The 25,567-nt window shown below is 41.0% G+C and overlaps 4 protein-coding genes across 4 annotated transcripts; 3 read left to right on the forward strand and 1 right to left on the reverse strand.

Moving 5' to 3' along the window:
- Positions 1-1,512: 1,512 nt before the first annotated feature.
- ythdf3 (YTH N6-methyladenosine RNA binding protein F3) lies at positions 1,513-9,909 on the reverse strand. Its single transcript, XM_054622759.1, has 6 exons — positions 9,690-9,909; positions 9,371-9,586; positions 8,965-8,989; positions 8,583-8,662; positions 6,548-8,251; positions 1,513-3,662 (listed from the first exon to the last, which is right to left on the reverse strand). Exons 2-6 carry the CDS (start codon positions 9,392-9,394, stop codon positions 3,639-3,641), a joined length of 1,857 nt encoding a protein of 618 aa, XP_054478734.1. The 5' UTR covers positions 9,395-9,586; positions 9,690-9,909; the 3' UTR covers positions 1,513-3,638.
- Positions 9,910-12,587: 2,678 nt separating this feature from the next.
- On the forward strand, positions 12,588-17,380 carry abhd10b (abhydrolase domain containing 10, depalmitoylase b). Its single transcript, XM_054622784.1, has 5 exons — positions 12,588-12,692; positions 13,127-13,313; positions 14,772-14,883; positions 16,126-16,263; positions 16,375-17,380. Exons 1-5 carry the CDS (start codon positions 12,599-12,601, stop codon positions 16,714-16,716), a joined length of 873 nt encoding a protein of 290 aa, XP_054478759.1. The 5' UTR covers positions 12,588-12,598; the 3' UTR covers positions 16,717-17,380.
- A 2,038-nt stretch (positions 17,381-19,418) lies between these two features.
- On the forward strand, positions 19,419-21,188 carry tagln3b (transgelin 3b). Its single transcript, XM_054622791.1, has 4 exons — positions 19,419-19,632; positions 20,359-20,533; positions 20,656-20,758; positions 20,845-21,188. Exons 1-4 carry the CDS (start codon positions 19,453-19,455, stop codon positions 20,984-20,986), a joined length of 600 nt encoding a protein of 199 aa, XP_054478766.1. The 5' UTR covers positions 19,419-19,452; the 3' UTR covers positions 20,987-21,188.
- A 1,831-nt stretch (positions 21,189-23,019) lies between these two features.
- Positions 23,020-25,141, forward strand: c1qtnf9 (C1q and TNF related 9). The gene is made up of 3 exons (XM_054622775.1): positions 23,020-23,363; positions 23,463-23,525; positions 23,750-25,141. Exons 1-3 carry the CDS (start codon positions 23,177-23,179, stop codon positions 24,517-24,519), a joined length of 1,020 nt encoding a protein of 339 aa, XP_054478750.1. The 5' UTR covers positions 23,020-23,176; the 3' UTR covers positions 24,520-25,141.
- Positions 25,142-25,567: the final 426 nt, after the last annotated feature.

Raw genomic sequence — 25,567 nt, forward strand, 5'->3', positions numbered from 1 at the left:
TTTGAAGATAGAACTGTGAGTCCTAATACATTAATCATCGTTGGTGCTCTTATATATTTTCACTTCGACACCTTACACCGACAACTTTAAGCTACATGTGGAGACGCTTTCCTACATAACACAAACAATGCTTATCAGCAAAGCAGACACACAAATTCAAAATAATTTCAGGATCTTCTGATTAACCGCATGTCAGTTAACATAGTCATCAATAGGATTAATGTTCTGTGAGGACTTATTGAGTGATACGCCATGGCCCAGAGTGTGAAAACCTTCAAAACATTGAAGAAGTGCCAACCCTGAGACTTGCCCTCACCTTGCCTTGAGCCATGTGTTGATGAGTCTTCAGTGTGACTGAAACTTCAAAGGCATTTCAGCTCACTAAGCAGAGGATGCTCCTTCTCTCTCATCTTCACTCAACTGAATCCCTCTGCAGAAGGACATTTTGATGATTTTTGGGGGGGGAGAGTTTGCTTGGCACTTTCTTGGAACAGCTTTGACCTCTGTTGATGTGAGCAAATTAAATGCTGTTAATGTGAAAGTCAGCCCAAATTGGTAAAAACATGACGAGCCATTGAAGTTGAATGAAAGAAGCTTGCAGTGCATATATTGTCCTGTTTAATTCTAATGACAAAAAAAAACGGGTTCACTATTCATGAAACAGCAAAAAGGCTTGAAAATAAATGCTATCATACTGCATATTTCATTAATTCCATTAAAAAAAAGTCAAATCAGCATCATATCAGAGGTACATCTCTGCACCCTCACACACTAGTAACAGTGAGGGTGTTGTGAGGGGAATAAATAGCTTGTCCCCTGCTTAGTTTTGTGTTCACGGACAAATGGAGGCAGGAAAAGTGTGGTCTTTTCAAAAGCCGCCTGCAAAAACCTGATGGATGCACAAATTAACACAGAGAGAGGAGAGAGGTTACAATCCAAAGCCTCCAATGTTATAATTACAGCTCTTTCTTCCTCCTTGACAAACACAAAGAGGGATTTTTCTCACATCCTCTTTCTCCCTCTCTTCTCCACCTCTTGCTGCGCAGCTTGCCGAGCTGGCATTAATTGCTCCAAAAAAGCTGTGGAAGCACAACAGGTACTTCTCATCCTGGTATAATTGTCTGTAGGAGTTGGAGGGCTTGAGAAGAAAGAAAGGCTTTGCTGCTTACAGGAAAAGCTTTGTAGCATTTCTGGAGGGATGAGAACTTTTGAAATAAACATGAAGTGATGGCGCACTCTGGTGGACAAACAGTGAAAGGAAAGATATTTATTTCAGGGTGAAATATGTATAGAGAATATGAAAAGCAAGGTGCTTTGATATGATGATAGCACTCATTATAATGTCAAATTATTTTTCACAAAACATGCACAATAGACATGTTATACATTATGTCTGCAAGCTCAATCTACATAATAGCATGTTGATTGTGTAAACAGTTTGTAAAACCCACAATGAAACTTCATTTTTATAACAATTTTATTCATATAATTTTGCAATTATGTGTTTTATCATTATGTCTTCTTTAACATATCTCAAAGTCTATCTATAATTACTATACTACCTTTAACTGCCCCGGTAACTAAATCAAAATAACGTCATACGTACATGTTTTAAAACAGCAAACAGGAAATTCCACATAATCTATCATCACATTGTATTTCAAGATAATAATACAAAGTTTCTGACAGTTAAAAAAAATCATGCAGTCACGAAACTTTACAGGTGTGTAGTTGAGATAAAAATGAACTCAGAGTTTGAAGATGGGTGTGATCAGTGCAAGGGAGCAATTTGGCGTTGTGGCTGATGTGATGGTCTCTAGCTGGACTTGTTTTAAATCTTTGTGTTTTGTGAAATATTGTCTCATTTGAATTTATTTAAAGGAAACCTTGTGAGAAGTTTAATAGGGAAATATTATCAGCCAAAAAGGCTGGAAACCACTGGTTTGATCTGTCATAATTAAATCTGTAACAAATGTTATACGTTTATTGTATGTTGTTTGTATTTGTGTTTTTTATGTAAAATCATAACCTGGAATGTAACTATTAAAAAATGTGGTGAAGTAAAAAGTACAACATTTGCCTCTAAAATGTAGTAGAGTAGAAATAAAAAGTAAATACTCAAGTAAAGTGCACATACCTAAAAATGTGCTTTAGTACAGTACATGTACTTAGTTACATTCCACCACTGCCTGTACCATCCATGCACATCCAAGCATTGTTAAACATCCCAGTATTGGTAGTTAACCCTGGAGTTGACCTGTTATATCAACTAGCCCACTTTAGGCCCGCCTCACAAGCATCATCTGCAAGTCTATTTATTGTACACCTATGATATTTTTATTATATGATCAAACCAACCCACCTGGCACCAACACATTTTACACTTATTGTCAGTAATATGCTGCAATGCAAAGCAGATGTGAACATGGAGCTGCTGCTACTGTAAATACTCTGGTTTATTCAGAGGCACATGTGAGAGTAGGTGAGGAACAATCTGCTGGCGCTGCAGGAATAGAGTTTATATTCGAGTGTGTGTGATACTGTGGTGTGAAGCATAGATGTAATGCACAAATTTTCAAACGAGAACACAAAAACACAAAAGCATGGTTTGCGCTAAACATGGATAATTTTTATTTAGCTAGTGAGTTACCTAGAGGAGAAAACTGTCACATCCTTGCAGTTGATGTCTTGCCGTTTTGGGGGAATCCCAGTCAAGCCAAGCAGGAGGGGTGATGTGAGGATTCTCCCAAAAGTGCTTAGAGTTGTTGAGGACAGACAGTGTGATTGAGCCTGAGGTACGATACAGTACATCAACTTCAGAGCAAAGACAGTCACCCACAGGACCCAAGGAGGCCGGCGCTAGTTCTACCAGAGCAGCAGGTTTCTCCTCAGACAAATGCACTTCAGAATGACAGAATCACAAGAGAGAAAGAAATAAAACAAAGATGTGCACTGGCTGGTGCTTGCCAGCCTGCTGCATAATTGTAATCTTTTGGTACACAGAAACAGATGCAGAAAGAAGGGAACAGGTAGAGGGAGGATACATCCTATGATTGGCATGATTGTGGCTGTTTCCCAATTATTTCATCCCGTCTGTCAATCATCCAAACCTCTGTCTGAGGACTCGGATCAGACGGGTGAATACAGATTCAAGTAAAAGATTAAATCATACATTTTATTTAATTCTCTTCAGGAGCCGATGAAGCTCAACAATATCCCATTTTGAGGCATAAAGAAAACAAACAAAAAAAAAAACTACAAATAAGCCTGGTGAAATCTTCTGACTACTTCGGTTAGTCAGTTAGTTGCTCTCAAACAAAATCAAAGAAGAAGAAGAACACAGAATTAGAGAGTTAAGGGTACTGGTAGAGGCTGTTTAGGAGGACTGAAAGTGCTTTAAAGACAGATCTTTTTCAAAGTGGGTTACGTTCTTTTTCTGGTGAGACAGGAACACGGGGTTTGATGCACCAGTCAACGGATACAGATGAGTCCATCTATTGTCATGTTCAAGTGTTCAGATACATTGTCGTCTTCAGCGGAAAGATTTGTGAGAGCCTTTCCTCTTTGTGGTTAGGCAATTTTTATTTAAGGTCCTACATCATTAGTGTTGCAGTTCTAGCAGAGAGCTTGCTTGAAGGTTACTGTTTATTTCTATTGCGCTCCTGGTGGGAGAAAAACAAAAACAGAGAGGTGATCAGTGGATGGTATCAGAACAAGAGCAAACAAGGGACACAAGCAAACATAAGCAGCAGCTAAAAGTGCAACATCAGAGCTGCTTTCATTTACATGATAAATGTCAAATGTTGAAGGAAAATCCAAGTTTAAAAGACTTCTTGGACTTTTGCTAATAGGTTGTTCAATGCTGTCAGATAAATGTGAAATTGTGAATAACTAAAAAAGGAGCACAGCAAGGAAGTCTGGGACTGCTGACAAAATGTGACATCCTGATAGATGTGACACTTGATCTTTAAAGGTCCTAAAGGTATTATCTAGTAAGAGATCCTGATGAAAAAAAATGACATTCCACCTTCATAAATGTCATTTATGAAGGTGATCAATATTGATTTAGCTTCTTAGAAGAGATGTATCAAAAGAATGTCTTTATTGTGTCCATCTGCACTCGTACCACTCTGCAAATCTCACTGAATACTACTGGATTTATTGAATGTTTCTATTTGGAATACATTGGAACTTGTGGCCTTTGAATTATACATAGAATATATTAATTGTAGGAACTTTTTTTTTTATCAATTACAACTCAAATATAAGATAATAAGTTGGCAGCAATAGTTATTTGAGGACTGATCAGTTTCAGTGTCATGTACTCCTGAAAGTAAACGATTTCCATCAATTCTGACTATTTGAGAACAGATATCTCTCCAAATACGTTTCTCATGTCCTGTGTCGTTCCATTTTGTACAGTTTGACATCCTGTTCTCTATGTCAAGTACTCCTTTCCAAAATGTTATATTCAAACATTATATTCAAATATATGAGCACAATTTAACTTAACATAATTAAAAGACAGTTATGCAAGTATATAAATCCTGATGAGTTGCTTACAGGAAAAAAGTTTTTAAAAAAAAAAACATTTAAAGGCTCCTCAGATGAAACAAACAACCTCCAAGATGACAATATCTTATTTTTAGGCAATTCTATCGTTCTCGTTGTTGATGTACTGAGTTACACTACTGGCAGGAAAACTTATCAATCACTAAGGTACCATGACTTTCTCTGTTTAGTGTCAAGATAAGTGAGACACAGAGCAAGAATGGGTCCGATGTAAGAAAAACCAAGAGGAAAGGACTTTAGCAGGCCTCAGCTACATACCAAACAAAATGTTAGGACATGTTTTGGTTTCCAATGCCGGCCTGGAACTTGTAGTTATGCCAGTCTTGCTGGTAAAGACAACGTACATAGTCAACAAAACATAAGTAATCACACCTCAAATATTAAATATTCGAGGGTGTGCCATGGATTACAATAGAAGAGATACAGTGTCGTGTTTGAGGAGTGAGTGTCCGTGTCAGTGATCTGAGAAAAGACCAGTAAGACCAGTGTAACTCTATCCCCACAATGGATGCTCAGACTGGGCTGTGGCTCCGGAGACGACGGACTGGTATTCACCCTTTTACACCGCATGAGCTTCTTTATTACCATATCCAAAGGAAGGAAGCAGCTAACCTCTAAGTATTAATTTCCAAATTAGTTATGCTAATAAAATCCTGCAACAACATTAAGATCCCAAGTTATCTTTAAAAAAAAAAAAAAATAAAACACTTTGGGAAGATGTTACAGTGCAGGTAGCTGTGCTGGTTTGACACCCCTCAAAGTTCGGAAAGGACAGGCCAGACAATAGAGAACAATTAACCTTGTCAGGCGAAGGAGGGCGAGGCCTCCGCCGGGCCGATCCTGTCATGTAGGAGGTCAGGGCTACAAAAGCAGCGCAGCGCAACGCCTGCACAACGCAGGATGAAACAGGCTTTCTACTGACAGGTTGTTTTCAGAAGCCTGAAAACATTGACTTGAAATATTTATGAGAAAGTAACCCAGCGCATATTAACAAGGTCAGCAGAGAGGGAGTCAATACAGCATCAATGGAGCACCAGCAGTGGAGGACTGGGAGAAAAAAAAAAGGAGGGTGGGGGCGGGTCATGGGGGGGTTTTCTGAACGCAATTAGATTAGCATACTGGTGAATCTAAGAATGGATGCTGCAGAATGCCAGCAGGGATAACATACCATTCTCCCCTTGGCTGCTGTTTTTTCCACAGCAGTAGCATCCCACAGAGTTTTTTTTACCACTTAGACTAACATTTGTGGTACACCACTGTTATTACCTCTGCAACATATTTTAGCTTCCCCCTCGGAGGGCGCAGCTTCCACTGTGTGAGCTTTTCAGGCCTACGTGCCCAGACAAATGTAATAATGCATTTTTAATCATGTTTTTTTTTTTTACTTGGAAACGTTTCTCTCAAAATCAAACGCTTAGAACATCTGAGGAAAACTGTACCAACTCTGAGGTACGTTGCAGTCAGTGTGCAGGCCGAGGGCTTATGTTGTTAAAGACTAGTAAAGCATGAGGAGCCTGTGGAGGGGAGAGAGGCTTGTTTTTCAAAGGGAGATCAGAGCCTACATCTGCCTTTGTCTGAAAGAAGGAATGCCAGGAATGTGGTCTATTTCAGGAAATCTCTATGCTAACTCCGCTCGGGCAAATCATCACATTCTCAACTGCACAAGATGGCTGATGAGGAATAAGGGTTTCCTGAACCGGCCTGTGAGTAATGGCGGCATGTCAATCTGCTGACAGGCCTCTGGGAACTTCCATTTAAACCAGACTGTTCATTCAGCCACAGGATGTTGCAACCTCTGTCTAAGAGCAGGTGGAACAAGATCAGCTGATCGCCGTCTGGCTCAAGCCCGAAGCAGTGATTCAGGGAAAGTTACCTCCCTTTAAAAGAAAAAAAGGCAGCTCAACTGAACTGTCTCATTCATACAAACAAGCTACTTACAGGAGGACAGGGCTATTTAAATGTATGTTTATCTCACCTTCCTCAGAGCCTCCTCCTCTTCCTGACGTTTCTCGTAATGTGCAAAGTCATCAAAGATTGAGGTGGTATGCTTGTAAGTGGCGATAATTTTAAGCACTTGTTTGGCCTTCTCCAGAGGCACTTCCTGAGTGTCCCTGGAGTTGGTTACTGGCTTGTTGTCATTGTTCTCCAGCCGGATGTGTCGCAGCTGGTTGTTGGGCACGTCTTTGATGAACGCCCACTTCACTTCAAACTTGCCCTTCCACTTGTCCTGAGACCAGACGCCCGCGTAGGCATTGTAGTCCACTGGTGAGCGCATCTCAGCCACACCGCAGAAGTGCCCGCTGCCGTTGACGCTGAACAACAGGTACAGGGGCCCCTTGTTGCCCAGTGAGCGGTAGGCACCATCCAGACGCTTGTTTCCATGTTCTGTACTGCACCAGATGGAGTACTTGATGGAGCGGTGGATGTCGTCTTCAGAATAGCTCTTGATGATGAAAACGCGGCCATTTTTCAAGTTCCAGTCAAAGTCTTTGGGGTTGTAGTTGTTGAGGGCACGGAGTTTCTCCAAAACAGGATGCACTTCTCCGGAGCAAGGGGAGGCACTAAGTGGGAGTCCCCCACCCAGACCGAAGCCCTCACCCCGGTTCCTGGGAGCCACCCAGCGGTTAGGGGGAGGACCGGGCTGCTGGGGTTGTTGCTGATGGAGGTGCTGTGGGGGACCAGGTTGAGAGGAGAGGTGCATGTGTGGAGGGCCAGGGGGCATAGGCTGGGGGTGTTGGGGGGACTGGAGAGAATGGAGCTGGAAGGGCTGGTGTTGGTGTTGGTGTTGGTGATGGGGCTGGTGTTGGGGCTGGTGATGGTGTTGGTGTTGGTGTTGATGTTGGTGTTGAGGCGGAGGTGGCATTGGGTTTTGCAGTAAGGGCTGAGCTAGGAGAGGCTGCTGCACCATAGGCTGGGGGGGCATCATAGTCTGAGCTAATGGAGGCTTGTTCAGAGAGCCCTTATCGTCCCACGTACCAATGTTCATATTGTGCTTTATGGGGGGTGGAGGAATGGCACCTCCCCCCATCCCCATGTTGGCTTTGGGTTTGACCTTGGGCTGTGGCTTGGCCGGCTTCTTGGCAATGGCGGCCCAGGAGGCAGGTTTAGGTGCTGATGAGCTGACAGACGGAGGGAGGCTATTGGCTGCCATACTGCTCATACCCGCTGTGCCCACTAGGGGTGAGCCCACGGTTTTAGTGACAGCCGCCACCATGTCCGTACCCAGTTTAAGGCCCGTCATACCTTGCTCAATGCTGTTCATCACCGGGACTTTACTGAGCTGGGTGTCGCTTCCAAAGCCCGCCTGTCCATCCGTGATGGCCCGACCCAGCGAGCTGGGGGCGTAGCCATAGCTGTTACTGTAGACTGAGCTCTGCGTGGACTGACCCTGAGAGACACTGGTACCCCAGGTGGAAAAGTCTGCATTACCAGGGAAGAAGTTGAAGCCGTGCTGGCCCAGGAAGGGAGGGGTGTTCCCAAGGGCGCCTGGCTGGCTGAACACACCTTCAGGGAGGAAGTGCGGCTCGCCATTGCTCATCTGTCCATAGGTGGTTAGGTAGGGCATAGGAGGGTCTCCTGCTGTGGACCAAGCAGCCTCTCCCAGGGAGTAGGGGAAACCAATGGATGGAGCATAATAGCTGGGCATGTAGGGGTCAGACATTGGTTGATAGCTGTTACCCTGTGTGACATAGAGAGACAGTTAATGTACTAGACATGATGACAAGCAGTACAATTAACAAATCAGCAGATCATTTCAACATGGTGGCATCGTATTATGAACAGTAAAGATAGGTTGTGAGTTGAGGTGTAGGAACATGTCATCCTCACCAACAAACAAGAAACTCACAATTAAACTGGAGTGACTGTATTAATGTGTTTTGTAGCTTACACCTTAAAATATAACCAATGTGTCCACTACATGAGGTTATAGGTTAAGTACTGGCCACAAGTACTAGCTGACACATTGTCGTTCTGGACAGATCATATTATGGTTTAATGTGGGACATTACCTGATTTGTCTGGCCGCCTAGATAAGGCTCAAAATCATCATCGTTGACACCATCCTTTTGATGCATTGATCCGTTTTGCACTAAGGATGAAAAGAGAGGACAGTAAATGATCACATGGAAGTCACAAATATTTCCAGCTCAACATGTCAACTCATTATGTAAAAGTGATGGTCGAATCGAAAACATTACAAGATCTCAGTTTTGGTTTAACATCCTCAAAGTGACAGTGATCAAATGGGAACATAAATAAGCTGCAGTTCCAAAAGCCCACATCTCTAAATGAGCACATTAGCATGTTTCCTCTAATGAATCTAACACAGGAGCCACATTGATGCACAGATTGAGAGCTCGGGTGCCATTTTAAACGTGTTTAAAGCATTACCTTTATTTCCTTGTCCTTTGGGTCTCTGGAACAGTGAGCAGCACAGGAGGAGAAGAAAAGGAGATGTTAGATCAGAGAGGAACATAGACACACAGAGAGGATGCATGCTACATAAACACATAACCAGTGCAGCCTGTTCACATTGGACAGGTTATTGACCGGATGTCAAACGATCTGACATCCAGGAACTAAACGGTGCCGCATTGGACCCGGCTACAGGCTGGAGGCTGTAATCCACCGGCCTACATCAGGCTCACAGCCACACAGACACTTCCTCCTCTCGTCTCACGGCTAAACATCGGGTTAAGTGTGCATGGGAGCAAAGTGTTGCTCTGCAGAGTTCTGTCTCCTCTGCACGGGTTTTATTTATTTTATGGGTTTTTTTTCTAGTTATCGATACACGAACCTGGTCGACTGTGGTCGCAGACATCCTCCAGGAACCGAAACTGAGAGCTCTCTCTCTATGTCTCTCTCTCTCTCTCTCTCCGGCTGTCCAATCACTCTGCAACGGGTTACAAGGCGGCGTTTTCTTCTTCTTCTTCTTCTTCTTCTTCTTCTTCTTCTTCTTCTTCCTCAAACCTGACGTCGATCCTCTTCTTCTCGTCTCAGTGTGACTGTGTGTCTGCGGGAGAAAGCTTATAAAGGTGGATCCCTGCCACAGATGGCCTTCGGCAGTCAATCTCTAAACTGCCTGCTCGGTGTCTTGCTGGAAATATCCCTCATACCGTTTCTCCCACAATGGCGGCTCTCTGCTCTCTGCTCTCTACTCCCGCTTCCGCTCCGTTCCGTTCCGTTCCGTTCCTGACCTTCCGCTCCGCTCCGTTCCGTTCCTGACCTTCCGCTCCGCTCCGTTCCGTTCCGTTCCTGACCTTCCGCTCCGCTCCGCTCCGTTCCGTTCCTGACCTTCCGCTCCGCTCCGTTCCGTTCCGTTCCTGACCTTCCGCTCCGCTCCGTTCCGTTCCGTTCCTGACCTTCCGCTCCGCTCCGTTCCGTTCCGTTCCTGACCTTCCGCTCCGTTCCGCTCCGTTGACCTTCCGCCTGTGACGTCATGTTACAGACTCACACATGACAGTCACAACAAGTTATTATAACACTTATATTCTCTATTCAGTCCAATGTTACTGATTTAGATTGATATCTAAATAATATCTTAGGCACTGAAGGCGTCTGACTTTCCCCGAGTTGTTCTTTAAAAAAGACAAAAAGAAAAGTCACACAAAATAAAATGCATGACCAAAGAAATGTTACTTTTCTGCTATTTTCTAGTTGTATTCCATTACATTTCAATACTGTAGCTTTCCTCTGATTTAATGTTTTTTAATCAATGCATTTTTTAATCAAGGCAATAACCTGTAAAATATGTATTGATTATTATTATTATTATTATAAAATCACTCATGATTAACCTGTAAAATATGTAGCTTTCCTCTGAGTTAATGTTTTTTAATTATTATTAATTAAAATATGTATTATTATTATTATTATTATTATAGAATATAATATCCAATTGGTTATAGGGTCAAACAACCACAACATTAAAATCACCCTTATACATGTTTACCTTTTATCTTATATCACAAAGGCCTACAATACAGAAATGTGGTACTGTAGTAGTAGTAGTAGTAGTAGTAGTAGTAGTAGTAGTAGTATCTAACAATAAAGTTATTCTTAAAAGTCACACAAAATAAAATGCATGCCAAAAAATGTTACTTTTTGCTATTTTATAGTTGTATTCCATTACATTTCAACTGTAGCTTTCCTCTGATTAATGTTTTTTAATCAAAGCATATGATTAACCTGTAAAATATGTATTGTTATTATTATTATTATAGATTATAATATCCAATTGGTTATAGGGTCAAACAACCACAACATTAAAATCACTCTTATACATGTTTACCTATCTTATATCACAAAGGCCTACAATACACTCTCAGGAGCCATTTTGAATCGAGGATTCAACAGATTATTTTACAGTGTGGTATTGCTAGTAAGTCAAACTAGCTTTTGGCTGCCATTAAAGACGTGTTACTGAAGTGCAGAAATGTGGTACTGTAGTAGTAGTAGTAGTAGTAGTAGTAGTAGTAGTAGTAGTAGTATCTAACAATATAGTTATTCTTAAAAGTCACACAAAATAAAATGCATGCCAAAAAATGTTACTTTTCTGCTATTTTCTAGTTGTATTCCATTACATTTCAGTACTGTAGCTTTCCTCTGAGTTAATGTTTTTTAATGAAAGCACATGAATAACCTGTAAAATATGTATTGTTATAGATTATATAAAATAAAATAAGATAACATAATCCTTTATTATTAGTTTACAGGATTACAGCAGCATAGAGGATAGTGCAAACAAGAGACATAGTAAAAAAACAAAATAAATATTATAATAAGCAAATGAGCAATAAAAAACAGTAAAGAATCCACAATAACTGAAATATTATATATACAGACAGAATAACTATTATAACTATATTATCCAATTGGTTATAGAGTCAAACAACCACAACATTAAAATCACCCTTATACATGTTTACCTATCTTATATCACAAAGGCCTACAATACACTCTCAGAAGCCATTTTGAATCGAGGATTCAACAGATTATTTTACAGTGTGGTATTGCTACTGTTGCTTTAATTAAAGGATGTGGATACTTATTTCATCACTGCCTATCAAAAGTAATATTTATTTATTATACTACTTATAGAGTGAGTGAAAAAAAGTTTTAAATCAAACTAGCTTTTGGCTGCCATTAAAGACGTGTTACTGAAGTGCAGAAATGTGGTCCTGTAGTAGTAGGAGGAGAATAAAGGTAGTCTTTTTCTATTTGCATCTGAGAAAAACATGTTTGGTGGAATATAACTACTACATATAGCCAAGTTCTGCACTCAAGTACAAATGTAAGGTATACATGTACTCCAATAGTACACAGTGAGCACAAGGTATAAAATCAGCTACAAAACATTAACATTACATTACATTACATTACATTACAGTCATTTAGCAGACGCTTTTATCCAAAGCGACTTACAGGAAGTGTATTCAACATAGGTATTCAAGAGAACTACTAGTCACCAGAAGTCATAAGTGCATCTCCTTTCTTAAACAAGCATCTCAAAGCAGAAACCAGAGCAAAAGTATAGTGCAGAGGCAGATTACTACGAAAACAATAATTGCAACAGACTAATCCGAATATAGTAAGTGCTACAAACTACTACGAATAGGATAAGTGCAGTAAACAAATACAAATTCAATAAGTGCAGCGAACTGATACGAATACAGTAAGTGCAGCAACTAATACGAGTGCAATAAGTGCTACGAGGAAGGCTCAGGGTAGTACTTCTTGCATTAAAATGCTGCAACACATTTATGAATTAATATGTATGCAATGATGTTATAAAACAACATTCACAAGATTTCTCTGTACTTTGACTTAAGCAAAAGTTTGAATCCAGGACTGGAGTATTTTCACACTGTAGTATTGCTACTTTTTGACTGATGTGAATACTCCCAGCACTGCTGCACATAGCTTCACTGTAGTGATAATGTAATGGACTACATGTGCTCTGAGTGAACGAGAGTTGCCGGTGCTGCTACTCTCGCGATACTTCCTCAGTGGGTCTCGGAGCAGTATGGCGGCCGTCGCGCTGAGGTCCTGCCGCAGAGGACTTTCACAGATTTTAAGTCATGGAGGGCTCGCAGCTTTGTCTCCACAGCGCCTGGAAGGTTTGTTCAAATCTCCTCTTTTGGTCAAATACATTTCACAACGTCTTGAGTTTCATGTTAGGGCCTTTAAACGCAGAAGAGGGGGTGTGGCTGACGCAGACTGCGTCTGTAGGGCATGTGTGCGGGGTTTGGCTTGTGAAATCTTTTTTGCGCCGTCTCAGTTGAATGTCATTGTTTATGAAAGCACTTGGACATAACTGGGTCTCGTTATGTAACTGGGCCTCGACTATAGGGAATACAGACCACGCTGTTCCCCCAGTATCCATGTGCTGCTTTCTAGTTTGCGTCAAAAGAAGCCTTCTCTTTATAAAATGGGGTGTGTGGAATTGTATTTAGCAAAGGTGAGTTTCTTCTTGAGCTGTTTTGCCTTTAGGTTGTTGTGAGTCATTCACATGTTTCTCATAGTAATCATATGTTTTCACTGTGCCAACCAGGGGTCAGGAGACACAAGTCCACGGTTCAGATGGCTTCACGACCAGACCTTCCAAAGCTGGCCTACAGAAGAGTGAAGGGGAAGAGCCCAGGTGTGGTCTTCCTCCCGGGATACGGCTCCAACATGAATGGGCAGAAAGCTGAGGCACTGGAGGAGTTCTGTAGGTCACTAGGGCACTCATACCTTAGGTAAGTCCTTCAAGGTGCACATAGGGCCATGCGATGCTCTATAATATCTCATACTAAATACAGAATAGATCAGATCATTACATTACATTACAGTCATGTAGCAGACGCTTTTATCCAAAGCGACTTACAGGAAGTGTATTCAACATAGGTATTCAAGAGAACTACTAGTCACCAGAAGTCATAAGTGCATCTCCTTTCTTAAACAAGCATCTTAAAGCATAAACCAGAGCAAAAGTATAGTGCAGAGGCAAATTACTACGAAAACAATAATTGCAACAGACTAATCCGAATATAGTAAGTGCTACAAACTACTACGAATAGGATAAGTGCAGTAAACTAATACAAATTCAATAAGTGCAGCGAACTGATACGAATACAGTAAGTGCTACGAGGAAGGCTCAGGGTAGTACTTCTTGAAGAGGTGAGTTTTCAGCCTGCGCCTAAAGATGGGCAGCGACTCTGCTGTCCTGACGTCAGTGGGGAGTTCATTCCACCACTGAGGGGCCAGGACAGAAAAAAGATCAATTAGACATACATACATACATACATACATACATACATACATACATACATACATACATACATACATACATACATACATACAGTGTTTGTCCTGGATGTCTTTAGTCTTGTTTCCAATCTATACACCTAGAAACACTTGCAATACCTCCAAAATAATACAACAGTTGCACTCAGCAATTAAACTTGATTCTCATAGCTCTTAAGATGAACACCGATAATCCAAAGTGTGTTACAGCTTTGCAAGAAGCAAAAATAAAATGCTGGAAACTAGAAAAAGATGCATGCACCCACCCACAGCTACACTCCTACAGCATTGATCAAAGAACAACAGGAGAAACGCATGTATACAATTAGTTAAGCTGTTTTTTAAAGTTGTGTGTCGACTGGGATAATAAATAGAACAAGGAATGACATTTCTGTGGGACAGCTGCTTAAAATAATATGTCGTCATATAATTAAGTTACAATACATATAGTGGCACTCAGTATGCCTCAGTATAAATAATATATTTAATTGTTTGTTTTCTAATGCAGTTAGATTTTGTTTTGAAGTAGCATAATGCCCCAAGATAACAGAGTATATACAAAACATATTTTCGTGGACTTGATTATGGAGATTGTATTTTGCACACACAAGATGTCTTGTGCCGTATACCTTTCGAATGTAACTAAAACTAACAAGTAGTGATCCTTTTCACTGAGATCCATAATTTCAACAGACATTCTCTGTTCATTAATATTCAAAATTGAAAAGCTAAAGGATTGCATTTAAATGATGCAACAACTGGTAACTTCTGAGAGACCATAACCTGCAATTATTATTTTTAGAATTTTCATTCATTACAGTATTTTGAAATATACCTCCTACATGAACTGTTTCCTTGGCCTCTCATGGCTTGCCTTTGTTTTACCCTCTGTTCTATTTATGTTTTGCCAGGTTTGACTACACAGGACATGGAGCCTCAGAGGGGGTGCTATCAGAAGGAACGATTGGTACCTGGAAAAAAGATGTCCTGTTTGTGTTGGATGAGTTAGTAGAGGGGCCACAGGTAAACATTTCCTACAATTATGCCCTTTGCAAGTAACTGGTGTTTAGTAATCGATAAAGTTATGGAAAATGTTGCCCAATGGGGATTGAGAGTCGGTTCCCATTTAGAACAGGTTTAATGTCATAATTCATGCTCTCCGGAACAAGCATTTTCATTTTCGTAGCTTTTCATGTGAGATTTGTCATGAAAGGAAAACATCTTAAAATGCATTGATGTATTTCAACAAGCTGGACAAGAACGGCAAATTGTAAGAGTCGCAAAATATTGATTTTAGTAGAGTTACAACCACAGGTTTATAGTTGATCCATATGATTGCATTAAATTACAGGACTAATTTGTTTTTAAAAGCCTTCAGCCCAATGAAGCATCTTCTCAAAATGATACTTGTGCATCTCCTAAAATCAACCAGTAAAAATGTTTAGATACTCTGATGGGAACATCAGAGCCACACAGGCAAAGATTCACCAACATAAAAAAGTGTTCTGCAAACACAAAGGAGAATACCTTGTAATAATGTAATGTCAGATTAAAAGTTAAATTACCTTAGTTAAAACTCTTAAAACTCTCATTCTCCCTAATTCATAAATCCAGATTATATATATATTATTATATATATATAACAAATATTGTTCCAACGTTTAACTGCCGGACACAAGAAAGTTGATTCTCAGTTTCTGTGTGAACTGGTGGCTTAAAGTTTCCACATCACACTTGTATAATTTGCATACTTGACCACCATTTGCTCCAAACTGGTTGTGATGTCACAAAATCCTGCTGCTACGTCCACGTCTTAAAACAGACTTTGGTATCAAACTCTGCACGTGTATCATTTGCACAGAGAAGCTCAAACATCCAAATGAAGGAACTTATGATAAGTAAAAACTCATTTTTGAGTGAAGAGGGACTTTAAACGTTTGTATTTTGTATTGTATGTTCATCATCCAGCGATACAAAAATAACCATAAAAAAATATATTTGAAAGAACAAATGAAGAGATGTTCAGGGCAACAGCATAATCAATAAAAAATGAGAATTATTAATATCCTTTCAACCTCCAGTATTCATTGTATGTGCCACTACACCTCCAGAAGATGGCACTGTGTTACAACATTTGTGTTATCATAAGTCTTCCACTTATATGATTATGCTGCATGAGTGGTGTTTTAAAGAGGCTTTAATATTGTATTTATTAATCAATTGTTTAATTGATACACAATCTATTTATGGTTTTATTGCTTGTAGATAATGGTGGGTTCCAGTATAGGCGGTTGGTTAATGCTGCTGGCTGCCATTGCAAAACCAGAGAAGACTGCAGCACTGGTGGGCATCTCCACTGCCGCAGATCACATCGTCACAATGTTCAACTCTCTTTCTATCGAGGTAGGAACATATTATATTCACTCATATGTATCACATCATTTGTTTGAAACCTGCAAACATTTTCATTTAAGTGTGTTAATGAGTTGGATTTGTCTGCGTTTTAATCTGCAGACACGCAAGGACTTAGAGGAGAAGGGGGAGTGGACAATGCCCACCAAACACTCAGAGGAGGGTCTTCACAAGTTTAACATGGACTTTCTGCGAGAGGCGGAAAATCACTGTGTGCTCCAGAGTCCAATCCCCATCACCTGTCCTGTTCGGCTCATCCACGGCCTCAAAGACGAGGACGTCCCCTGGCACATCTCCATGCAAGTTGCCGAACGCGTCCTCAGCAATGACGTGGATGTCATCCTTCGGCGACAAGGCCAGCACCGCATGTCTGAGAGGGACGACATCAAGCTCATGGTCTACACTATTGATGATCTCATAGACAAGCTGACTACTCTGGTCTGAGTAAGGGGTGGGGAAGGGAGCTTGAGGGGTTGTTGAGATAAGGAGAGAAGGACTGTGTTTACTGGAAAGTCAACCCTCAAGAAATGTACCAAACAATGGCATGTTTGTCTGCCAAATATGACCTTTTAACCATCTCTGTTATCTTCCCCGTACTTCATCTGTCATTTCAACATGCTGTTACCGTGTAAACTATATAGGAAGGGAGCTTCCCTGTTAGCTGTTCCCTTATATCTTCAGGTTGCATTTGTATGTTCCAGGTTTATTATATGGAGTGTTATGTTGGCCTTTATTAGGTACGCTGTCCCTGCCGCTGTCCTCGCTGTTTGCCAGTTTCCCCCTTCTTTGCTTAGATGCATAGTCTTCCTGTGCCTTTTTAATCACTTTTCACCCGTTTTGGCCAATAAAAGCTCTGCACACTGAAGTGCAGGTCTCAGTCTGTTACCACAACCAACACAACATAATCGACTGACAAACGTCAACTATCTTTATGAATTAAAATACAGCGCTGTTGAGATTGAAATGCATACACAATACTTCATTTCTAAAAGTACTTTAAAATTTTAAGAAATTGGGAGCTGAATTACAGGAACCTATATTGGATCAAAAGTTAGGTGCTATCGAGTGAGTGCAAATTTTAAAAGTGACCCCAACTCAAATCACCATGATCGCGAAAACAAATAAAAAGGGGATTTCAAAATACGGGTATTTTCTTTTATACAAATCCAAATTAAGTAAAGGGCCAAAAATTGTACAGAAAGGCAATTTGCCAGGTATACTAACAGCATGTCAACACCATGAATCACTGTGCTATATTGTGAATCAAAATCAAGAGTTGTAGGCTGCAGACGTGAGTTTTACTTTTGTTAGCAGAATATTCTGTTATGTCTCCACATACCTATTGCCCTTTAGCCATGGAGAGGCCTGCCGAATGCAGCCGTTGGACTGTTGATTATTAACACTTAATTGACAACTAGCTGCTCGATGCTCAATGGGGCGAAACCGGCCGCTTTACTCCCTTGGGTCCACTTAACTGCAGCAGTGACCTTTAACTCATGGCTGAGCTATGTAGTCAGTCATTTTTGTGACAAAACTAAAATGAAACATCAATTTATGGGAGCATACAGCATGACCGCTGTAATGCAATCAGAAGAGATCATGCATATGGCATTGCATCTGGTGATGTTTTACTAAGTGCTCCCTTTTAGTTCTTGTACATAAAGCATATTTTTGTTTACCAGGCAACGCTTTGTAAGTACGGTAGATATATTGTTTAGCAGCATAACGCAACATTAAACAAACACCAAAAACATTTAATTCAGTAAGCAAAAGGAAATGTCTGTTATCACTGAAACTAAGAGGGACCGATTCCTTAACAAACACCATAAAAGTCTTAATGTTTGCAGGTAGACCAACTGCTGGTTAAAGCAGCTATTCTAACAAGATAACATAAGCAAACACCCACTCTGCTCAGTGCCCTGGTGCCATTGAGCAAGGCACTGAATCTACCAGTTATGAGGAGTCGAAAAGTGGAATTTCAAGAGTTTTTTAAAAGGATAATAAGAAAGGAATGTGTCGCCATCACGGTCATTGCTGATGGTCCACTCCATGCTGCTTAAAGGCTGAGCAGGCAGTGTGTGCAGGCTGTGTGGACCCTCCTCGGGGAGTTGCCATATAAAGTAGTGACCCTCCCTCCCGGACAGAGCCAGCTCTCCATGGACGCCTCAGCAGCTCAGCATCCTCAGCCCTGCCCAGCTCAGCGCATCTCACACGGTGACTCGGACCAAATCACACCGCAATCTTCTTTAACAGTAAGTGTCGCCTTTAGTGAATAAACCTGCTTTGGGTGCATGCCATGATGGATACAATACTGTTTCCTGTGTCGCAGCCGGAGTGAGAGCTTTGCGCAGTTTGTAAATGTGTTTGAAGCAGCTGCATGGTGCGTAGCAGGGTGGTGTGATGTTTAGATGGAGGGATTTACTTTGGATTTTTCCCAATTTGACTGACTATTTATTGCGCCCAATAACAGATGCATTAAAAACAATGAACAAACCTTTCAATGCGGCACATGAGGGCTGACGTAATTGAATTAAACTCGATTGCAGGCTATATTTAGAAGCTGCTGGAGGTGTCGTTGTATGGATGCCTGTTTTGTTAGGAGACAAACTTTGTGAAAAAAACCCATTTGATTGTTTGATTCTGTTCATGGTGACTGCCTACTGGAGGTCACACTGTCACCATCACATGTGGCGCATCACTGGACACAGCGTGCCGGAAACGGGCTTGGTGGTTACCATGGTGATGCAGGGGGTGTCCCTGTGCGGGACTCTGCCATGGACCACACCCTGCTGCTCCATCACTGCTCCATCACTGCTCCATCACTGCTCCATCACCTCCAGCCTCCAGAGAGAGAGGGCAGCATGTTGAGCTGTTAAGGGACAGAATAAAAACTGGCTTTTGGAGCTTTTCTTCAAACATTAAAATGATTCATAATAGTGCTCTAATGCATTAGTTTTTCATTATAGTAAACAGATTTTTTTTTTGCTCTAAAAAGAGTTTTAGTTATCCTGAAGCCATTTAATCAGGATACAAAGCAGTCACACAAACTCGGTAATATACAGGTATGTTAGGATTATGTGTTTTTGTCAGAATAATTTAGTCTGTAACAGAGTAATGCGATTACATGTTCTCTTCAGGGCTTCTAGACACTTCATTAAAAAGAGTGTTGCGAGAGCTGCCATGGCGAACAGAGGGCCCAGCTATGGACTGAGCCGAGAGGTGCAGGAGAAGATCGAGCAGAAGTACGACCAAGACCTGGAGCAGCGTTTGGTGGACTGGATCGTTGGACAGTGTGGAGGGAACCTGGAGAGGCCACAGACGGGCAGAGAGAACTTCCAGAAATGGCTGATGGATGGAACAGTGAGTGGCTGCAGTACCTGAACTTAAAATAGAAGTTACCGTTGAATTATTTAAGCCACTACATAGTGGAGCCACTGTCGGATTTAAAGAGCCCATGAAGTCAAAAAGCCTAAAATTAGCAACCAGATATGTGTGCCCAGTTAAATGCGAAAGCTTCAGTAATACTACTGGAATAACAGACCATTATCATCCCTCCTATTTAAAAGAGGGGTCCCACTGTTTTGTCTTCCAGAAACAAATATTTGTACTATTTTCTGTTATAGTACATGCTTTGCAAATGTGGAATTTTGTTCTGAATCATTCTGGAAGCCTTTGATGGATAAGCTCTCTGACTCCACAGTGAAAAATCTTTGTATAAGACAATTATAAAATGCACCCTGCACAATACTGCCATGTCTTTTAACTTGACACTGTAACACAATATAATGTAAATAAAAATAATTCAGAGAAAGACATAGATATCAATTTATGCACCACTAAGTAACTCTACAGTTGCATTTTCATTAATGGGAATGACTCATTGGCTTTCACAACTAAATCCAAATGCATTTCTGTACATCTTCCCTTGAGGCAACCCCTCCCTGCAAACCCTAGCAAACAGATCAATTATGGCATTTAAGCATGAAAGCATGAGTATTTGGAGAACTCAAACCATCAACTGTGTTTTTTGGTACGGTCAAGGTGTCAGTTTATTATGATTTACATTTCTGACCTCCTCTTTCCCAGATCCTCTGTCGGCTCATCAACAGCCTTTATCCAAGGGGGAAGGAGCCTATCAAGAAGATTCCAGAGACACAGATGGCCTTCAAACAAATGGAGAAGATCTCTCAGTTCCTGCAAGCAGCTGAAGCTTATGGAGTCACAACCACGGACATATTTCAAACTGTGGACCTCTGGGAAGGTGATTTTACATCTGATTACTTACATTCCATCTAATACTGGAGTGATAAATATTCATTCCCGTTATTTTTTACGTTAGTTATCAGTTCATGTTATGACAGAATAATTATTTTCTGGTTATAGGAAAGGACATGGCAGCAGTGCAAAGAACTCTCATGGCTCTGGGGAGTGTGGCGGTCACTAAGGACGATGGTCATTACAGGGGTGACCGAGACTGGTTCCACAGGTAAAGACAGAGGAGCTTCACATTTTCACAACTGCATGATGGCTCATGTTCCTTTTCCTCACCTTGTAACTGTTGTTCGTGTACAGGAAAGCCCAGGGATATCGGCGAGAGTTCAGCCAAGAACAACTCCGCCAAGGTCAGAGTTTGATCGGCCTGCAGATGGGCAGCAACCGCGGGGCCTCCCAGTCCGGTATGACGGGCTACGGTATGCACCGTCAGATCATGTAGACCACTCACTAACTAACCTCCTCCCCCTGCTTCTAGACCTTATTTTCTACTAAGGTTGTAGCCCCGATATACCTCCATGTCCTCTCTAGCACCTGCCATGTTAGCCTCGAATATCCTTGAATTGCTGCTTTCCCAAACTGTGTTCTATCTAAAAAGAAAAAAAATGATGTCAAATACTCTCTTCCTGTTCCTCTTTTCCCATGTTGCCATGTGCTCCCCCCCCCCCCCCTCTTTGTTTATTTATATGTCTAAAAAATTACTTAATGTGAAACTCAAAGTCATTTAACATCAATTTAGTCTCGTAGAAAATGTAAGATTAAAAATCTCTTTACAAAAGAAACCATCAGTGTTATTTACCTTTTAAATCTGAAATACTGTAAGCCACGGTTACAACATGCTGTATTCTACTTATGTATACATTTTTACGTTTAGTCATTGTTTCAGGATGATCTGTACCGATGTACTTATTTAGCCATCTAACCTAATGGACTCATTAGTTTAGACAATGTCTCTGCTGTGTCGTCTGAGGACTTTTTGCAGTATCCTCTGTAACCAAATCAACCTCACGTTGTCCCTGGTTAAGGGACTACAGAGACCGGGATCTGATATACTGGTCTAAAAATATAAATTAGTTTCATTCATTCTGAGTCATGCCCTTGTTATTTGTTTTGTTAGATTATATATTTGTCCATGATGTGTCCATGCAAGTAAATGTGCAGAAGCCAACATGTTCAACAGTGAAGTTTCAATATTTGGTGCCAGGTAAAGACGTTGCTTGAATGTGCACTTTGATGTATTGTCTTGTTTATATTTTTTAAATATATTTATATCTGGAGGCTTGTGAGAAGAAGTATTGAAAAATTAAAGAATGTGAACATATATTTGTGTCTGTCTGTGTAACACACGAGCTGGGTATCTCGATAACTGGGACGTCGGGGGTTTATGCTAAATGCTCCGGGTGTTGTGTGTTGCGTGTTTTTCTTATCTTGGTTTTATGTTCCAGCTCCTCCCTTGCGCCCATCCCTCATGTCTGTCCTCACTGTACACAATCTAATAAAGGGACAGCAGCACAGCTTAATGATTAGGTTGTTGGTTCCTCTACCAGTCCTGATTCAAGTCTGTGTGCCAGAAAACTCTTGACTCGCTGAGTGGCCTCGAGTAAGATATTAAACCCTTTGCTGGTGCTGTAATGTTGTTGAATGGCTGATCTTAACTTTGTGGAGGTGGTAGCAAAAACAGGAGAGCCACCAAAACTGCCAAAAAGTGTTTCTAAACCCCCTTCATTGTACTGTTCTTTGGGAATAGTTGTGGTACTCTATTTCTTTTGTATAGCCTTTACAAAACTATGGAAAGTCTGTGGCTTAAACATGGTTAACATTAAAGTCAGTCTAGCATCTAGATAACATCTGAAGGACACCGTCATTAAGATAAGCATAAACCTTTGTCGAAGGCATTCTAGTGATGTTAGGCTTTGGACCACAAAAAGGTCACATTTAATGTCAGTGATCCAGTTTATGGGGTCAACTGTTGACATTTTAAAAAGCACATATGAGATAAAGCATGCATGAATTAACATTTTATTATCATTGTGTGACAAAATAGAGCACATTAAAATGCTGTCCTTTAAATCATGGACTAAAGCAACTGCTAATATTAATCCAAGGCGTCCATTCTTAATGCCATCCTTTTATTGCTCAATTAAAAGTAAAATATTTTCCCTATGCAGACAGCATGTGATCATTTGCTTAAGTTTAATTTCCTGTGTGCTTCACTGTATAGGAACGCAGCACATGTCAAACTATGTGGCCTTGTGCATGTCTGGCCCTGACATACACTATGCTTATTATTATCCTTAACTGGACTGGAGAAGCATCTGAAGTGAATCAGGTAATGCGAAACAGACGGATTCAATGAGTAAACCACAAACACAGTGGGACCAATGAAATGGCTTTGAGGACTGAGTTCCCCCTCTTGTCCAAAGTTCTTCCAGCTTATGTTTTCTTTGGTTGGTGTCTTGGTTGTCTTTTGTTCCACTGTACTCGTCTTGAGTGTTCCTGTTTGATTACAATTAGATTCAATGCTGTCATATGAGTAGTGCATGTGCTTACGAGGCAAACTATGCTGTGCTTTTAGTCTAAAGGTATTTGCACAGTTGGATGTTAGTTGTGTTAGACAGGTGCATCAGGTACAATGTTGCAGATGAGGGTTAGAGTCACTTTCTTGCTTCTTCTATTGGCAGTCCGGTGTGTGACACAGGAGGAAGCCCAGCGTAAAGGTTGTGTTTGTGGACACCCTGGAATACCAGGGGACCCTGGACACAATGGTACGCCTGGCAGAGACGGCCGAGATGGACTCAGAGGTGACAAAGGTGATCAAGGTAAGTTTAAAACTTGAATCAATTAACTTTTTTTTCTTGTCTTAAACTTCATCTTTGCAATTTATAATGACACTCATTTGTGAATTCCCCCATTAAAAGGTCAAGTAGGCCCTATTGGATCAGCAGGCATCAATGGTCACAAGGGAGACAATGGAGAAGTTGGTATGTATATCTTCAGAATTAACTGCACCACTGAAAAATAAACAGATCTGTAAAGTAACCTGTGTTGAAAAGTTAATCTATTTTTACCAGCTGTACATACTTTACTTAAACACAAATTATTCATATATTTGTACCTTATCTGGCTTCCTGGAATATGTATGTACTGAAAAGTAAACTCTGACCATTAAAGGATGAGAGGTTAATTGTGTGCTTGTCATCTACAGGTGCAGTTGGCCCTGCAGGGCTCAAAGGAAAAAGGGGGGATAATGGAGAAAGGGGGCCCCCTGGGAAAATGGGGCCCCAAGGAGTCCAAGGGCCCATAGGCCTGAAAGGAAATAAGGGAGAGCTTGGGCTGCCTGGACCCCAAGGACCTAAAGGTGATTTGGGGCCAATTGGACCAGAGGGTCCGAAGGGGGAAATTGGCCTTCGAGGGGACAGAGGCATTCAGGGTCCACTGGGCCCCCCTGGCAGGCCAGGCTCTAAGGGGGAAATTGGTGTTCCAGGTCACAAGGGCAATATTGGTTATCGTGGTGAGAGGGGGTCTCGAGGAGAGCTAGGAGATAAGGGAGAGAAGGGAGATGCAGTTGTTATCTCTAAAAGTGCCTTCTCTGTGGGACTCACAGCGCAAAGTAAACTCCCAGCAGCCAATGCACCGATCCGGTTTGACAAGATCATTTACAATGCACAAAATAACTACAATGCACAAACAGGAAGATTCACGTGCTCCGCAGCAGGAGCCTATTTCTTCACCTACTACATCACCGTCTACTCCAGAAACGTGAAAGTGGCCCTGGTGAAGAATGGTGCAAAGATAATCCACACCACAGATACCTACCAGAGCAGCGAAGATCAGGCAGCAGGGGGCGCTGTGCTGCACCTGGATGTGGGGGACAAGGTATGGCTGCAGGTGGTTGGAGGAGAGCTGTTCAACGGGCTCTTTGCTGATGAAGATGATGACACCACCTTCTCTGGGTTCTTAATCTTTGGGATTTAAACTAGGCATTGCTTCTTTAAAACTTCTGGTAAATGTTTTTTAACAAACTGATCAGTCAGGAGTATTGATCCTGCCTCTAAACTTTAGTTGACTCTATAATGCATTGTGCAATGTATTTAAGTGTGTTTGCTAAACTACTGTTCGGAGGTACTTGTACTCTACTTGAGCTTTTCCATTGTATGCTACTTTATTTCTTTTAATCCAGAGCGAAACATCATACATTTTTACTCCACTGCATTTATTTGACTACTGTGGTTGCTTTGCTGATTATAATTACAATGTTTTGTTACAGATTAACTCCCCAGGAAAATAAAGTAGTTAAGAACAGCTCCACAATGTAACTTACCACATCAGTGATAATAACCCCACCTCACAAGGGCTATTTCTCAGCATGAGTACCTTTCTGTTGTTAGATTAAGTACATTTTACTACTTTATAATAATCTGAATTGTCTCCCACTGCTTGTATTGTATGTGCATTATGTAGTAAAATCGATTTAAATTAGTTTTCTTAAAATATCTTGTACATGTGATTGTGATGGAATAAGATCACCAGCCTGTAAATAAAAAAAAATAACACCAGTAAACACCTGAAATACAGGTGTGGTGTCATTTTAGGTGACAAGCAAAAGTGTTTTTCCTCGTTATAGTGTGACAATACAACATTCACGGAAGGAATGCTTACTCTGGTATTTGGGGATGGGCATGCACAACAGAAACTCCCGACACATTCATTGTGTTGGCAACATGACAAGAGGAAGACAGCAACCTGCAACTGCAAGGTCCAGTCTTATTGCCTGGATTTATTTACAATTATATAATTATGTCATGCAGATGCTAAATTAAAGTTAATTTCAATATAGCACATACAATAGATATACATTTTGGTATGAAGCAAATTAGCGACATTAGGCATAATAGTAATTAAACACGACCGGAAGCGGTTTGAAGTGAACTCTTCTGCAGCAGCAGTTTATTGTTTTATTTCTTCAATGGAGAGCGTTCCGCTGTGGGCGTGGCTTCATCCGCTGCATTATGATTGGCTGCTA

The sequence above is a fragment of the Anoplopoma fimbria genome, chromosome 21, assembly GCF_027596085.1.
Source record: "Anoplopoma fimbria isolate UVic2021 breed Golden Eagle Sablefish chromosome 21, Afim_UVic_2022, whole genome shotgun sequence".
Classification (NCBI taxonomy): Eukaryota; Metazoa; Chordata; class Actinopteri; order Perciformes; family Anoplopomatidae; genus Anoplopoma; species Anoplopoma fimbria.